Below are 15,585 nucleotides of genomic sequence, written 5' to 3'. Positions count from 1 at the left end.
ACCCGGCTACCCCTGCGTGCGGTCGTGCGCCAGCGCCCAGCGGCCAACGCCGCTGACCTCCCGGCCTTGTTGACCCTCCGATCCAGTCATCAGTGTCTTATACTATTTGCAACGGTGGCCCCTAAACCACCCTGATCCGCTACAGTACCGGTTTTCTCTCCAAAAATCATCCACAGCGGCAGCCGGGATCTCATCCTCCAAAGTCTAGGGACGCCGTCTCCTCCCCTAAATTTCGGGGAGTCCTTCTCCGCTACCTCCCCCTCGTCGCTGCCTCCTTCTGGCCGTCGCCGTCTCCCCCTCGTCGCCACCTCCCTATCGCCGTCGCCGCCTCTCCCTCCTCGCCACTTCCCCCTCGCCGTCGCTGCCTCCCCCAAGTCCTCTACCCAGTGGATCCGCGCGCTCGCCGACTCCCCGGTTCTCGACTTCACCGACCGGGACTTCGCCCGCCGACAGTCGCCGGTGCGGGCCGCGGCCACGGTGGGTTGCTGCCTCCGGCTCCACGCCGAGCGCGGCGCGCCGCTCGACGCGCTCCGGATCCCATCCTGGATCGCGGCCGCGGTAGCCAGGGGCGCCAGGGAGGGGAACGTGGACGCCATCGCAGGAGGACGCCGCTCACGGGAGCGCCGCTGCCGCGTTCCTGGATCTCCCCGGCGACCTGTTCCATCCACGTCGTGCCGCCTCCTCCTCCTCCTCCAGATCGAGCTGCCGCCGATGTGGGACGCCCCGGCAAGCTGCCGCCGATTTGGGGAGGAGCGAGGGCACGGCCGCCGATTTGGGGAGGAGCGAGGGTGCGGTCGCTGGCGAGGAAGAGGAGGGGGCGTGGCCACTGGCGTTGGGGAGGAGGGGCCGTCCGGCTTTCGGCGAGGCGGCGGCCCGGCACGTCGATGTTGGAGGCGGCTCGGCGGGGCAGCAGCCACGTGCTGCAGTGCAGGGGAGCGAAGGTGCACGGCGACGAGCCGAGGACGAGGACGTGGGCGAGCGCAGGTGCAGGGCGAGGCCCCGGGCGGCGGCGGCAACGTTGGAGGATCAAATTATAGGGCACCATTGCAATTGAGGGTGAAATTTATAGGGTCAAAATTTACAGGGTACTGAATATATTACTTTGGAGGATAAAATTTAGAAGGTACCATTGCAGATAGCCTTATTTACCCTAAAGTCTCTCCAAGACTCCAACCGTCGGAGTACACGCGGGTGCCATCATTTAACAGTTTCCTTTTTCGTTTCCTTCCCTCCCCACCGTCCGGCCTATGGGCTATCGATGATTGATAACTGATTGGCCCACTTCAATTCCAGCCGTCTCGTTGGCAGCCGCGCGATCCTTCGAAAGCCGACGAACCCCACCACCGCCACCGCCCCCGCCCCCAACGCAGAGGAGGGAGAGAGAGAGCGGTTTGCCCGCCCCGTGACCCGCCGACGCAACTGACACCGACGCGGTCGTCCCGTCTTCCTTCTCCAGTCCTCCTCCTCGTCGTCGTCGTCGTCGCGCGATGGCTTCGGGCGCCTCCGGGGTCGCGGCGCTCGGGATCTCCGGCGCCGACGGCGAGTGGGCGGCCGCGTGCCCACCGCTGCGTCGGAACCTGCACCTGCTCGCGCCCGACGAGGTGAGCGCCTGGTGCTCTTCTGCTGTTGATTTGCTCGTGCTCAGATGCGGCGCTCCAACCGTGCTGATCTCACGCCGCGGGTTCAAATTAATCGAGTGTGTTGCTTCTGTGTAGTTCAAAAAATCACACTTGCTCTGATTTGTCCTGTTACTTGTTTTGATTAAGACGTCGGAGTTTAGGTGTGGCGTCAGATGGTTGAATGCCGGTACGGCCAACTACCTCGAATCGCGGCGGTTTTCAGTCCCCTCACGTGGTGGCGGTGGCCGGTGGGGGCGAGTTGACCCACCCGATGTTGCAATTTACGAGTTTGTTCTTAATACAGCAAAAAAAAGTCCTTTAGGGTGGGTGTTCGAAAAAGGGAAAATAGAGTTCCTGAGTTTTTCATGACAGTGGTGGCTGCTTCCTAAATAGTGGCGCTAGTATGTTTAACCACCCTCTTCTCCTTCCACATGCCCACAGTGTGACTGTCCCTTTGGATGCTTAATCATACCATTCTCGAGCATTAAATTTCTGGCGTCAAAATGCTACTAAAAATTTGAAAAAATTGGTAGATTCTTATGTTCGGTCTCAGTTTTGATCAGCATTTTTGTTATCATGTACCTTACAGTGAAAATTTTTAGTTCTACTGCACCTTTCACATGTCCAGCAAAGTGGTCCTCAACTGATGTGCAATCGAACTTGGTCCCATCAATAATCACGATAGTACCTACAGGACCTGGGTTTGGCTGAATAATTATGCACCATTATTTCAGAATAAAGTACACCCAAATGTACTTTTCAATGCGGTGCAGCAGACTGTTAATTTGATCCGAATGGATTTAAGCATCATGTTTTAGTTTTCTCCTTGTATAATGATTATTGCTTTTTTTCAAAAAAAAATAATGCTTATTGCCTGGCGATTCTAGGTTGAACTTGCAAAAATGCTGTTGAATGAGGGGCAGATGCACCTGTTTGAACACTGGCCAGAACCAGGTGTTGATAATGACAAGAAAAAAAGCTTCTTTGATCAGGTATGTATTCATATAGAGGACATGTAGCATCACTTATATTTCATAAATAGCCACCACAAAATTGTTCGATGCTTATTGATCCAGTAAAAAAAACACATTATGTCTAGTATCTGGGGAGAGTTGTGAAATATCACATTCACCCATGATTTTTTTTCCAGCAGCATAGTTAAATTACGGTGTCTTCTTACCTTTCCGTGCATCATATTTGTACATCTGCATGTAGCACTATCTTTTTTTCAAAAACGTACAAAGTTCTTTTCCTCTTTATTCTAAAATTTTCATTATCGTATCGTAGGTTCGTCGACTTAATTCAAGCTATCCTGGAGGGCTGGTATCGTACATCCAGAATGCCAAAAAACTTTTGGCAGATTCAAAGGCAGGCAAAAATCCATATGATGGTTTTACTCCTTCTGTAAGTCTTCTTATATGCAGTTTCCTGACTGATTAACTTGGCCCTAATATTTCTTGTTTTCATGGTTTTGTTCTGGAAACAGTTAAATCGAGCATCACAAACTTTAAATCATTCAAAGTGAATAACTTAATTCACCCCAACATCCAAATGTTCCCAGGATAAATGGATGCTCTATAGTTTTACGTATTCCCTACTCTCTTTACTTTTCTTTTCTTGGTGTCACAGTTAATATTTTTTTTCTGTACCACACTTCAGGTTCCTTCAGGGGAGGTATTGACCTTTGGCTATGACAATTTTGTTTCACTGGAAGCAGCTGGGGTAAAAGAAGCACGGAGTGCTGCATTTGTTCTTGTAGCTGGAGGGCTTGGTGAAAGACTTGGCTATAAAGGAATTAAGGTATGCGCTGAGCTGCTAATAGCTTGCTAACATCTGACCATGGGAAAGAACAACATGCAGACTGGATTCACTGTCAATACAGCTAAGTTATGAAGTAGCATAGTAGCTACCACACATTGATTGGAACTCAAACTAGATGCTTTAGTTGCAGTACTGTTTTGGTGTTGTGTACCCCTGCTTTCTTTTTTGTTTTTTGGCTTGAAATTTTCTCTTGCTGATAGTGCATAGCACATCATCCTGCGCATAATTTTTTTAGAACAATGGGCCATTTTTTCCATTTAAAAACAAGACAGCTCCTTACTTCAGCCACAAGCGGCACCTGGTGGCCTGCCCAATCCTACAGAGAAAATAGAAACATTCTTTTGGAATTAATTGTTAGAAAGCTTAATGAACAGCAGGTGGTCAATTATTATCATCTCCTTGTTCAAAACACTAACTCTATTATTTCAAAATAGGATTAAGAGTATTCAAGCACCATTTATCTTTTGCCTCGAAAGTTTAGTTATAATTAGCATCTAATTGCCATATGTCTCATTTTGGACAACTAAGTTCTGTCAAGAGATAGTTATTCACTCACGATGTTCTTCGTCTTCGTTTCTCTTCGTTCGAGTGCTGATTCCAACCAAGTTTCTGAAATTATACGGGTATAATTTCATCATGTATTTATTTGATCAGGTAGCACTCCCCAGGGAAACAATTACTGGAAAATGTTTCCTTCAACATTATATAGAGTCTATTCTGTCTTTACAAGAGGCCAGCTGCAAAATGGTTGATGGTATGTACTCTACAGTATATCTGTAATGGACTAATGACTGACCAATATTTCCTGTGTGTTTCCTATCATTTTTATAAGTCCGTATTCTTTATGAATTCAATTTTGATCTTATCAATAGACATTTCTTGTTTTCATTATTTTACTTATTCCCTTTCTGTACAAGGCATCTGGCAATCACTTGAATTAGTTTTCTAGTTCATTATTTACACATGATACATGGTCAGACTCAGAGAATACTCGGGAGTTTTATCTGATTGGCGCTATTTGTTGCCATGCAGACGGGTGTCATACACAGATTCCATTTGTTATTATGACTTCTGATGATACAAATGCGCTAACCATCCAGCTTTTGGAGTCGAACTCCTATTTTGGAATGGAACCATCTCAAGTGAAAATACTAAAGCAGGTTCTTTCTATTTTCCTATTCTTTTCATGTGCTTATTAGGAGAGCTTCGTTCTATATATGCAGAGCACAAGCAGTTACTTTTGGTGTTGACTGTACATGTTCATTTTCCTTTCAGGAAAAAGTAGCGTGTCTAACTGACAATGATGCAAGGCTTGCATTAGACCCAAATGACAAGTACAAAATTCAGGTTGAAAATTTCCATACAAGGATCAATAACATTGTATTTAAAACATACATAGCCATATTGCTTCTGCGTCTACTGAGTGTCTGTCCACATTTCTTACTCTCAGTTTTGTGACTTGACAGACAAAGCCACATGGGCATGGAGATGTTCATTCTCTTCTTTATTCAAGTGGCTTGCTTGAGCAATGGTATGCTTATTGATTCAAGAATTCACTGCTGGGGTCATTTATTTTTCCTATTAGAAGAAATTAGCAGTTAATATATGATGAAATAATTTAATGAGATGATGATGTGTATTCTTTTGATAGGAAAAGTGAAGGGCGGAAGTGGGTTCTCTTTTTCCAGGATACAAATGGACTGCTTTTCAATGTTTGTACACTGGCCTCAATGCTGTGCTACAATTTTACTGTTAAAAGATAGAGCCTTTTTTAGCATACTTCAAAGTGTACCGAGAGGTATTGAAATCATAAAATGAATCTGGTATCTAGGTACAAATTTAGTACCTAGTACCAAATAATGTGTACCTCCCTGTCCTCCCATTTGTAAATTGTGCGGCCTCTTAGTATTTTTTCCAAGGACAGTTAAAAACCTCTAATAAAGATCCAACTGCTTCCATGAGACTGGGACCTTTGGTTACAGAGAAGTGACATGATCTTTTTTTATTATTTTGTAGGCAATACCATCAGCATTAGGTGTCAGTGCCACTAAGGGTTACAACGTAAATTCTCTTGCAGTTCCTAGGAAGGCAAAGGAAGCAATTGGAGGAATTACCAAACTTACTCACGTTGATGGTAGGTTTCAAGAAAAGTATTCTTTGTAATCAGAAGGATTTAAATAGTCATTTCTCAACTCTTATATACTGCCATTTCAATTGGTTAATTGCATCTAATTGATTTGTTTTGTCAACTTGTCATAACTCTATTATTGTGCACAGGTAGAACAATGGTCATCAATGTAGAATACAATCAGCTTGATCCACTCCTTCGTGCAACTGGATATCCTGATGGAGATGCAAATTGTGAAACAGGGTATTCTCCATATCCTGGAAATATTAACCAGGTAAACTATATGTTCCAAAAGGATAATTTAATGTTCATGAGTTTGGACACTTCAAAAGATCCTTCGACTTTTGCCAAAACCATGAACATGGTTCTTACTTCTTAGGATGGCTTGTCTTATTACATCTCCCCTTTGGATGATGGCGAGCTGTCTATTAATGATTGTCCTTTCTTATAATGTGCAAGTGCATGCAATGCTAACACCAATATATGAGTTAATGTGGATGCTATTGTCTTCAATGTCACATTAAGTGCATTATAATTTGTAACTGTTTTTGGTCATTTTCTTTATACTTTTAAAACTGAGCAAAACTCTGTCAACTTTGTCATTTGTGTTAAGAAAAATGCATTTATTCTTGTAATAAGAAAACTACTGAACTTTTCTAGCTGATACTGGAGCTTGGACCATACATTGAGGAGCTCAAAAAAACACATGGCGCCATTTCTGAATTTGTAAATCCCAAGTAATTCATCTGACAACTCAGTCCTAGTTACTTCAATTTACAGTGATAATGTTCCAAGTTTGTTTCTATCTTGATTTTGTGTATAAGTTTTCGATGTGAATATCAGTCCTTTGTTTAACCCCAATTTATAGGTATACTGATTCGACCAAGACGGCATTTAAATCTTCCACTCGTCTAGAATGCATGATGCAAGACTATCCAAAGACACTGCCTCCTTCAGCAAAAGTTGGATTCACGGTAAGAGGCAGCTGATCATCTGTTGAGCCTTGAGCATGAGTGAGCTAAGCAGTTCTATCAGTTGTACCATGTGGATAAGTATTTTGAATAAAAAGTGCCCTCCTTTCCCACTCTTGGTTTTCTTCTACTTGATGTAGCCAAGGTCCCCTAATCTTGCTGCATTACCAATGTACTCTCATGTGTTTGAGCTATATAAAACAGCATTTGGAATTTTCTAGATTCTTTGTAGTGCCTCCACTCTTCAGTGAATAATTAATTAGAAAATGAAAACTTATATTGGGAGTAGTTATCCACTTATCTTCACATAACATACACTCTTGAAAAGGCAATCTGTTTTCAGTGCTCTGTTAGGAATTGTAAGTGTCACTCTGCCTTTCAGGGAAAAAGGGGAAACACCCTAATCTCAGGAGAGTGGTGGTAATCAAATGTTACTTTTGTTTCTGTAGGAACAACATTACTAATTTTGAATCTAGACATAATGTTCCTTACATGTGTTATGTTGCCTGTAAGACCATTAGCAATTCATGTTATTAACTGTTGTTTAGAACTTTTGCTGCATATGATTTTCATGGTTCATCCCTTAACTGTTTTACTCTTTTTCTGCCTTGTTTTACTTGAATGCTAGGTGATGGATACATGGCTTGCTTATGCTCCTGTGAAGAATAATCCTGAAGATGCAGCTAAAGTATGATTTTGAACTCTTTCTAGTATGACTGTTTTTTATTCAACGTTGATGCTTTTTTTGTACAATTGGTGGTGAACTAAGGGTGCTTAATCTGAACTGGGTCTGTTATAACAATTAAGTTTGTATTTCCTATTGTAAATGTTAGTTTTAATTGTAGGTCATCGGTTCACCTCAGCCTAATCCGTCTATATTTGTTTGTGCATCTGATGTTGTGGTAAACTGGGACTACGCATCAGTCTTGTTCATGCTTCTCTTGCTTTAAAGCAGTTATCTTTTCCCACCATCTTGTATGCATGTGGTGTTTATGTTTATAAATTATATAATTTGATATGCCTTCTTGCAGGTTCCAAAAGGCAATCCTTATCATAGTGCAACCTCGGGAGAGATGGCAATTTACAGGGCGAACAGCCTTATTTTGAAAAAGGTGATGTCATTAGCATATTCCTTTGGTGAGGGGGCACGCTAGCCAATGGCCATGGGCTAGTTCTCAAGTTGTTTGTGCTCCAGCTCAACGAGCTCCTTTTGCTCCCTCTTTCCAGGCTGGTGCCCAGATAGCTGACCCTGTAGTGGACACCTTCAACGGGCAAGAGGTAGAGGTTTGGCCACGCATAACCTGGAGTCCACGGTGGGGTCTTACCTTCAAGAATGTCAAGGAGAAAGTGCGTGGGGACTCTTCCATTTCTCAGAGGTCAGCTTTGGCCATCAATGGTCGGAACATCTTCCTTGAAGGCCTTTCATTGGACGGCACTCTTATTATCAACGCTGTTGATGAAGCTGAGGTATTTAGCACAGTTATCTCAGAGATCTGGAGTACCTCAGTTTCGTTATTACATTATCAATGAAATATTTTGCTCATACTTTAAATCTAAATACCATGCGTCCACGTCTGTTTGCAGGTTAAAATTACCGGTCATGTACAAAATAAAGGCTGGGCTATCCAGCACGTCGACTACAAGGACATCTCAGAGAAGGAGAAGATCAGGATCCGTGGATTTAAGTTTGAGAAGGTTGAACAGCTAGAGGTGAACTACACGGAACCAGGAAAGTATTCCTTGAGTGCATGAACAAAGCATTCCCTTGATTGCTTGATCGACCTGACCAGGTTCCAACCACTGGAAATAGTTCACGTCACGATTGCCTCCCAGATTTTAGGAGGCCATTACCAATGACCTGAAAGTGTTCTTGTCCTTGGCAAGTACTAATAAGGTGCAATGTGCTTCACCAATCAGTCATCATTCTTAATGTATATTTGTACTTGTATAGTACCCTCGTTTATAGCCAAACCTTTTTCCCACTTTTGTGTAATCAAAGTTGAATATTTATATTTGATCCGATGTTGCTGCAATAATTTATAGTGAATCAAAACTTGGTGCTGAATCAAAAAGTACGTGCGGGCAAAATGTTTTTTGTGTTATGTATAATGTATTGCACCTTTTTTTTTTTGGCACGTATGGTATGGCAGGGTGTTAGTGCATATCCTAGTGCTCCAGCATTTGTTATTAATGCGATTATTCGTGAGAGAAAAAAGAGCATCTGATGAGCCTTCTGAGTCTGATGGCTGTGTCGCCATGAATCTTTTGCAACGTTTTCAGTGATCTACTTTTGCTCTTTTAGTTGCCCGTTGCATGGTGAGTGAACACATGTCGTCCTTTCCATGTGGAAAGGAATCTGTGGTGACTGGTGCAGGTGATGAGATGCCGTGGTCGAAAGAGACTCAATCCTTTTTTTAGGGCAAAAGAGACTCAATCTGGGCCAGCCATTATCCTCTATAAAAGGTTATTAGGGAAAGTCTCCGAACCATATGGCTTTTCCGTTCTAGATTTGGAGTTGCTTAAAGTACTTATCTTTTCAATCTTCAAGCCCAGGCAGCCGTCGTGTTACAAATAAGCAAAGTCTATATGAAGAATATCTTTCAGCCGAATCAAAAAAATTCTTTTTGTTGTATAATTTGGTGATATAAAAATATCCATTAACGTATATTTTAGCCTATCTCCACTACAACTGTATCTAAATTATGTGCATCCACATCTCAAAACTCAAAATTCTTTAAAGAAATCAATTTCTTTTTTAGGATGTGCGGTGCACATAATCTGACTATGCAACCATATGGGAGGAAAAACGGCATTGTCTTCCGACAGCCTGTTTGGGAACAAAATCATGTCACCCCAGTTCGATTACAGCCTGTTTAACAAAAGAATCCAGAAATAGAAAAAAAGAATAAGAAGAACAGAACAAGAGAGTCCTGCCCTGGATCGACTCGGGCCCAGGCCCTGGAGAGCCCATGAACGGCCCACGGAGGGGCAGAAACCCTACCCGGGTGGCATCCGAGTCCCAGCGCAGCACGCCTCCTCACGTAGACCCTTAAAAGCCGCCTCTCGCCGCCGCCCCCAAACCCTCGTTTTTCTCTCTCCTGCGCCGCGCCGTCCCTCATCTCCGCCGCCGAATCCGAGGCTCCGATCTCGGGTTCACCGCAGCGCACCAAGCACCCCCGGCTCGATCTGCTACTCCTCCTCCGCGCTTCAGGTGGTCGCCTCCTCCAAGATCTCCCACGCTTACTTCCGTTTGTCTCGCTTGTTTTCGTGCTGCGCCTCGCCGATCTGGTGAGGTGGCGCTTTCCGAACGGGTATGGGCCGATCTGGCGGTTCTACCCTTGGATCTGCGACGATTCGGTGGAAAGTTTAGTGCTTTTAGCGGTTCTGGATTCAGAGCTAGTTTTGCCGGTGGAAGTACTAGCTTTTGCCTTTGTCTGATGCGCGGCTTTCAGCTCGATAGATTGCTCTGTTAATTAGGATTTAGTTTTTTGTGAACGTAATGAGTTTCAGGTGCCAAGACGTAAATTTTTAGCTGCGGCTCAAAAAAAAGTCCGCTTGTCCATTCTAGAGAGCTCTAGGTAGCTTTCTTACTGCTATATGTGGTACTGTAGCGACTTGTACTACCCCGTGTTATTGGTTTCAAGCTGTTTGGGCTAGTGGAATGCTGTATAGCCTATATGGTTGATGAGATTGTATTATGTAGACTTTCTGCGGAAGGGAGGATGAAGTGGCATGGGTCGTTACAGGGTAGAGTAACATATAGCCTTGTGCCATGTATTAGACATGGGCGACTCATTGTTCAAATATTTTCTGCACTTTGATCCTGTGTCTTTCGATTTGTTGGGCTATTTCCATGCAGTTACATTGATATCTGCTGTTATGAATGTTTAGATAAAGCATCAGTTGACTTAGCATGGTTCTGTTTAGATTCTTTATAATCTGCAGGACCAGTTGAGCATTCATTTTATCTGAATTTTTGAAGCTTGGGTGTCTTCTCTGTTTATATCCGGATTGATTGGGTACCAGAATCTGCCCAGCCAAAATTTGGGCAAGCCGGAAACATCTGTTTTGGTAAAAAGATTGGCATGACCACGTTTTGGCATGCCCACGTTTTGGCATCCAACCAAGCAGGCCCTTAATGCCTACTCTTTTCTAGAGTACAGCTGTTTTCATGTTGATTCTGTTCTGAATTTCAGGACATCACTTGTATTGTACCATGTTAAAAAGACATGTTTTTGCTATAGATTTTCGGAAAGTTTTTAAAAGCTTTATACTGTGGTTCATTATGTTCCATCAATTTTTGTATTCACTTGCATATTGTTCACATGTACTGTACTTTTAGTGTCTAACATGCCATTTTGTTTTCTACAGTCATGTCGGGAATGGCACCTGAGGGTTCCCAGTTTGATGCTAAGCACTACGATTCTAAAATGCAGGAGCTGCTGTAAGTGCTTTGGAGTTTTTTTTAACCTTATGTTTTATCATCTGTGATGTGCTTGCCAGTCTTACCTCTGTATGTTACCAGGAGCACTGGTGAGACTGAGGAATTCTTCACTTCCTATGATGAAGTGTTTGAGAGTTTTGATGACATGGGCCTCCAAGAGAATCTTTTGAGAGGCATTTATGCTTATGGTAGGATGTGGTCTGCTTTATTTTATGTTGTTTACAGTTTACCCTAACCCAAGTGGTTTTCCTCTTACAAGGCCATTGTTTGTTTGTGTAGGTTTTGAGAAGCCTTCTGCTATTCAGCAGAGAGGAATTGTGCCTTTCTGCAAGGGCCTTGATGTCATTCAGCAAGCACAGTCAGGTACAGGAAAGACAGCAACTTTCTGTTCTGGGATCTTGCAGCAGCTTGACTACGGCCTGGTTGAATGCCAGGCCTTAGTCCTTGCCCCCACCCGTGAGCTTGCTCAGCAAATTGAGAAGGTCATGCGTGCGCTTGGTGACTACCTTGGTGTGAAAGTTCATGCATGTGTTGGAGGAACCTCTGTCCGTGAGGACCAAAGGATTCTTGCTAGTGGTGTGCATGTTGTTGTTGGGACACCTGGTCGTGTGTTTGACATGTTGCGTAGGCAGTCTCTCCGACCTGATCACATCAAGATGTTTGTCCTGGATGAAGCAGATGAGATGCTTTCTCGTGGTTTCAAGGATCAGGTAAACTCTTTGCTCTGCTCTATGTCTTTCTTCTGCAATTCTTGATTTTGTTGTATTCTTTGCTAGGTTTTTACAATGATGTGCTGTATTTTGGTTGTGGTTGTCTATACTTTCTGTTATCTTAAAGCATGCATGGCAATCTTTAATGACTGATTTGCTTAGGGCCTGTTTGGATCCACCAGCTAATTGGTAGTTAGCTAATTCTAGCTATGGTGGAGGCAAACGGAATCAGCTAATGTGCAGCTAAACCTCTTCTAACACAAGCTAAATATCAATTATCCAATTAGTTGGTTCAACCCAGATAATTCCAGCTAAATAGCAAACGGAAGAAGTATTTTTTCCATATTCATTGATGCCAAAATTTAGTGTGCTACTTTTGACTGTGTGTAGTTTGCTATACAATCGCAATGGTAGTACTATTTTGGATGTTCTAAGCTATACAAGGTCTGCTTCATCAGTTGGCTAATCGTGTGCAAACTCAGTTGCATAAAAAATATTTATTCCCTTGTGCTGATTATGATCTTCTAACTTTTTTTTTTTGAAAGGATTATGATCTTCTAACTGAAACTGAAACAATGTGTCTTAATTTTCTTTCTTGATTTATGTCTCATCCAAAAATCACTAAATCATGGTGTGGTATCCTGTCTTTTGTTAAATGCAGATTTATGACATCTTCCAGCTTCTCCCAGCAAAGATTCAGGTTGGAGTCTTCTCTGCTACCATGCCCCCTGAGGCTCTTGAGATTACCCGCAAGTTCATGAACAAGCCTGTGAGAATCCTCGTCAAGAGAGATGAGCTCACCCTTGAGGGTATCAAGCAGTTCTATGTGAATGTGGAGAAGGAAGATTGGAAACTGGACACACTATGTGATCTGTATGAGACCCTGGCCATCACCCAGAGTGTCATCTTCGTCAACACCCGCCGCAAGGTGGACTGGCTCACTGACAAGATGAGGAGCAGGGACCATACTGTTTCTGCCACTCATGGTGATATGGACCAGAACACTAGGGACATCATCATGAGGGAGTTCCGGTCTGGTTCATCCCGTGTGCTCATCACCACCGACCTGCTTGCCCGTGGTATTGATGTTCAGCAGGTGTCCCTGGTCATCAACTACGATCTCCCTACCCAGCCAGAGAACTACCTGCATCGCATTGGTCGTAGTGGTCGTTTCGGTAGGAAGGGTGTTGCCATCAACTTTGTCACTCGTGACGACGAGCGGATGCTGTTTGACATCCAGAGGTTCTACAATGTGCTGATTGAGGAGCTGCCTGCCAATGTTGCTGACCTTCTGTGATCAAGTTGATGAAAAACAGCAAAACAAAAAATTCGGTAAGGGGGACCTGATAAGGCTTGTTTTTGTTGAAATATTGCCACATGTGGGGAGGGGGTGATATGGTCGGTGGCGTTTCTAGTCGTGGTCATGGTCTCATGGACAATTTGTGATTTTTCCTTATGCCATGTTTTGGTAATTTTTGTAGCTGCCTAGGCCTTGTGGTATGTGCTGCTGTGGGGGGGGGGGGGGGGGGGGGGGGGGGGGGGTGGTCATTAGTATGGAGAGGGAGACGCTGCTGGAGTCTTTTTCGATTTAGTCTTTTGTTTAAAACTATGTATGACCCTATGATGGTATTATTTGTGTCATCCTTGACTTATATTCTGCCATAACTGCATGTATCCTGCAATCAGCCTGCAGCACTTTTGTCTTTGTTCCGAGTAAAATCTGTTTACTCTAAATGTGCATGTCTGCTTTTGATGCCCAATGCTATGAAGCCAGCTGATATGTTCTTGCATTGTGAATGGCCACCGAGTTGTGTTCTGAGAGTGAAGGGATGGGAAGTTGGTTCGAGAGGAGCACCAGTTAACTTCCGGTTGGCACATACACGCTAGCGTTAAAAAAGAGCACGACAGCGTGATCCTGAGCTGCTGTATGGATATAAATATGTGGTAAAATCCAAATGGAGAGGCTTCTACATTTGGAGTCCTCTCTTAATTTTCTTAAAATAAAAATTCATCCGACTTTTAGAAAAAATATTTTTTGTTTTCTGATCAGTGCCTTTATTAAGAAAAGTAAAGGTTACTTTCTCATTCGTGGGGGCCGATGTGTGCAGCGTGGAGAAGCCGGAGATGCGGAGAAGGGTGAGGTCACGGTGAGAGAAGTGGAGGAACTGTTCGTCCAAGGGCATACGTGGAAGTATTTTTTTTGAAATAGTAACTTCAATACTTGAGCAAAATAAACTCACGTACGATCTTGTTTTGAAGTTCTTGTTAAATAAATATAATAGTATAATTAAATTTTGATTTGAATGTGTGATTGAAGAACTATAAAATCTGTTTAAGTTGACACTGATATGTATGTGCTCATCGTGGTAAAGACCAAAGAAAAACAACCTTACTTATATCATCTAATTAGTGTAACACAAGGCTTCTTGCTAGTCCTCCAATATCTTTGTTAGAAACTTTTTGTTACTGGTGCTATTTATTGCTATGGTCCTTATCAATAACAAATAGTACTATCATTTGTGAATGTTTGAGTTTTGAAAATAGGACTATTAAAAAAAATAGAGGGAGTATATACGTATTGTTATCTGGAGAGCCCATACCCCGTAAGGGCAGCTCTAATGTGTGCAAAAAAAGTGACATTAAGCAATCAGTGCTGTGACCATAACCATTGAAGTAGTACCATGAGAAAGAATCTCTTAGAATTCATTTCAAGCTTAAGATGGACCACGAAAATAAAAAATCATTTAATCTCTCGCTTCTACCCATCATATCCTTTCTCTCCTCTCCACTCGCGCCACCACCAGAAGAAACCCTTGGTGTTACTATATGGTGGGACCTATCTTAAGATGTACTCCCTCCGTCCCAAAATAAATGTAATTTTAAGATTCAAAATTTGTTCCAAAATAAATGTAGTTCTCGCTTTCCAATACAACTCTATCTCTCTCATCTATCTCTGCTTGTTTTATTTGCACTCTGTACTTTTTTTTAACTCTCCTTAATTTCCGTACCTAACTCCTAAAACTACAGTTATTTTGGGACAGGAAGTATATATTGTGTACTAGGCAATAACTATTGCTACTTTATTTGGTATCAACACAGCAATATTGCCCTTGCCCTAACTATTAATCAAAAACTGCTTCTTCCGCACTGGCGTGGGCCGAGCCAAGCAAGTGAAAGCTGGCTGGCCCATCGTCGTTATGCATCTCTCCTTTTTCGATCCTTCCACCAACGATTCATTTCCTTCTGAATTCCTGTGGGATGACGCGCCTTCTGGATCTGTTTTCTTTCTTTCTTTGTTTGTTTTGCTTGTGGATGAGAAAGACAGGTGTACAATTGTCTCTTGTAGTTTTGGCCAGCTGATACTGGCCCTGCAAGCTACAATTCGTTCATTGGATCGACCGTCAAGATCACGGCCGGCCGGTCGTGAACTCCAGATGCATCCTTTGCATCTCTGACCTCGTCACTGCACATACACGTACACACCTGCAGGCTGCAGCTAGTTGTAACGATCGATGGGTCTGGCTCAATCAGCAACAGCAAGCGTGGCCTTGTCATGCTGTGCAGCAGGCACCAGGCATGTGTGATCTTCAGACACCCAGCAGCATCAGAGTGGCGCCAGCCGCCAGGTGGGTGGCCGGCCGATCATCGGAGCTATTCTGGTTTGACCTCCACCTGCTTGGATCGCATCGGATTGCATGGGGGGCAGTGTGCCGTCCCTGTCGTCGTCCTGGATGCTGTTGTCTTCTCTTCTCCAGCAGGCCATGCGATCGTGCCGTTCAGTCACTCACTCACCTTTAGCTTTCCTGTTCATCGTTTCAGCTATAGTCTTTGTTGTTCCCAACATGCTTCTCTTCGTCGTTGCTGAACTTCAAGATGTATATATATTTTCCTA

At 43.5% G+C, this 15,585-nt stretch overlaps 2 protein-coding genes across 2 annotated transcripts; both read left to right on the top strand.

Moving 5' to 3' along the window:
- The first annotated feature begins 1,108 nt into the window (after positions 1-1,108).
- LOC120668692 (UDP-sugar pyrophosphorylase-like) lies at positions 1,109-8,627 on the top strand. The gene is made up of 17 exons (XM_039948444.1): positions 1,109-1,601; positions 2,507-2,611; positions 2,907-3,023; positions 3,279-3,419; positions 4,095-4,194; positions 4,473-4,600; positions 4,716-4,787; positions 4,907-4,971; positions 5,092-5,152; positions 5,457-5,574; positions 5,718-5,842; positions 6,229-6,305; positions 6,437-6,542; positions 7,168-7,227; positions 7,571-7,651; positions 7,767-8,006; positions 8,124-8,627. Exons 1-17 carry the CDS (start codon positions 1,488-1,490, stop codon positions 8,289-8,291), a joined length of 1,878 nt encoding a protein of 625 aa, XP_039804378.1. The 5' UTR covers positions 1,109-1,487; the 3' UTR covers positions 8,292-8,627.
- Positions 8,628-9,568: 941 nt separating this feature from the next.
- Positions 9,569-13,427, top strand: LOC120668690 (eukaryotic initiation factor 4A-3-like). The gene is made up of 5 exons (XM_039948441.1): positions 9,569-9,750; positions 10,911-10,983; positions 11,065-11,171; positions 11,263-11,693; positions 12,355-13,427. Exons 2-5 carry the CDS (start codon positions 10,913-10,915, stop codon positions 12,988-12,990), a joined length of 1,245 nt encoding a protein of 414 aa, XP_039804375.1. The 5' UTR covers positions 9,569-9,750; positions 10,911-10,912; the 3' UTR covers positions 12,991-13,427.
- Positions 13,428-15,585: the final 2,158 nt, after the last annotated feature.

The sequence above is a fragment of the Panicum virgatum genome, chromosome 4N (assembly GCF_016808335.1).
Source record: "Panicum virgatum strain AP13 chromosome 4N, P.virgatum_v5, whole genome shotgun sequence".
NCBI classification, from domain to species: Eukaryota; Viridiplantae; Streptophyta; class Magnoliopsida; order Poales; family Poaceae; genus Panicum; species Panicum virgatum.
Note: the sequence above shows the minus strand (reverse complement) of the source record. Positions and strands in the feature narration are given on the sequence as shown.

Bases quoted from the DNA above. Each gene is read 5' to 3' on its own strand.
- LOC120668692 (XM_039948444.1), top strand. From the start codon at position 1,488: ATGGCTTCGGGCGCCTCCGGGGTCGCGGCGCTCGGGATCTCCGGCGCC. The intron at 4,601-4,715 runs GTTCTTTCTATT...TTTTCCTTTCAG, and splicing joins AAGTGAAAATACTAAAGCAG to GAAAAAGTAGCGTGTCTAAC. The intron at 6,306-6,436 runs GTAATTCATCTG...CCCAATTTATAG, and splicing joins TCTGAATTTGTAAATCCCAA to GTATACTGATTCGACCAAGA.
- LOC120668690 (XM_039948441.1), top strand. From the start codon at position 10,913: ATGTCGGGAATGGCACCTGAGGGTTCCCAGTTTGATGCTAAGCACTAC. The intron at 11,172-11,262 runs GTAGGATGTGGT...TTGTTTGTGTAG, and splicing joins GAGAGGCATTTATGCTTATG to GTTTTGAGAAGCCTTCTGCT. The intron at 11,694-12,354 runs GTAAACTCTTTG...TGTTAAATGCAG, and splicing joins CTCGTGGTTTCAAGGATCAG to ATTTATGACATCTTCCAGCT.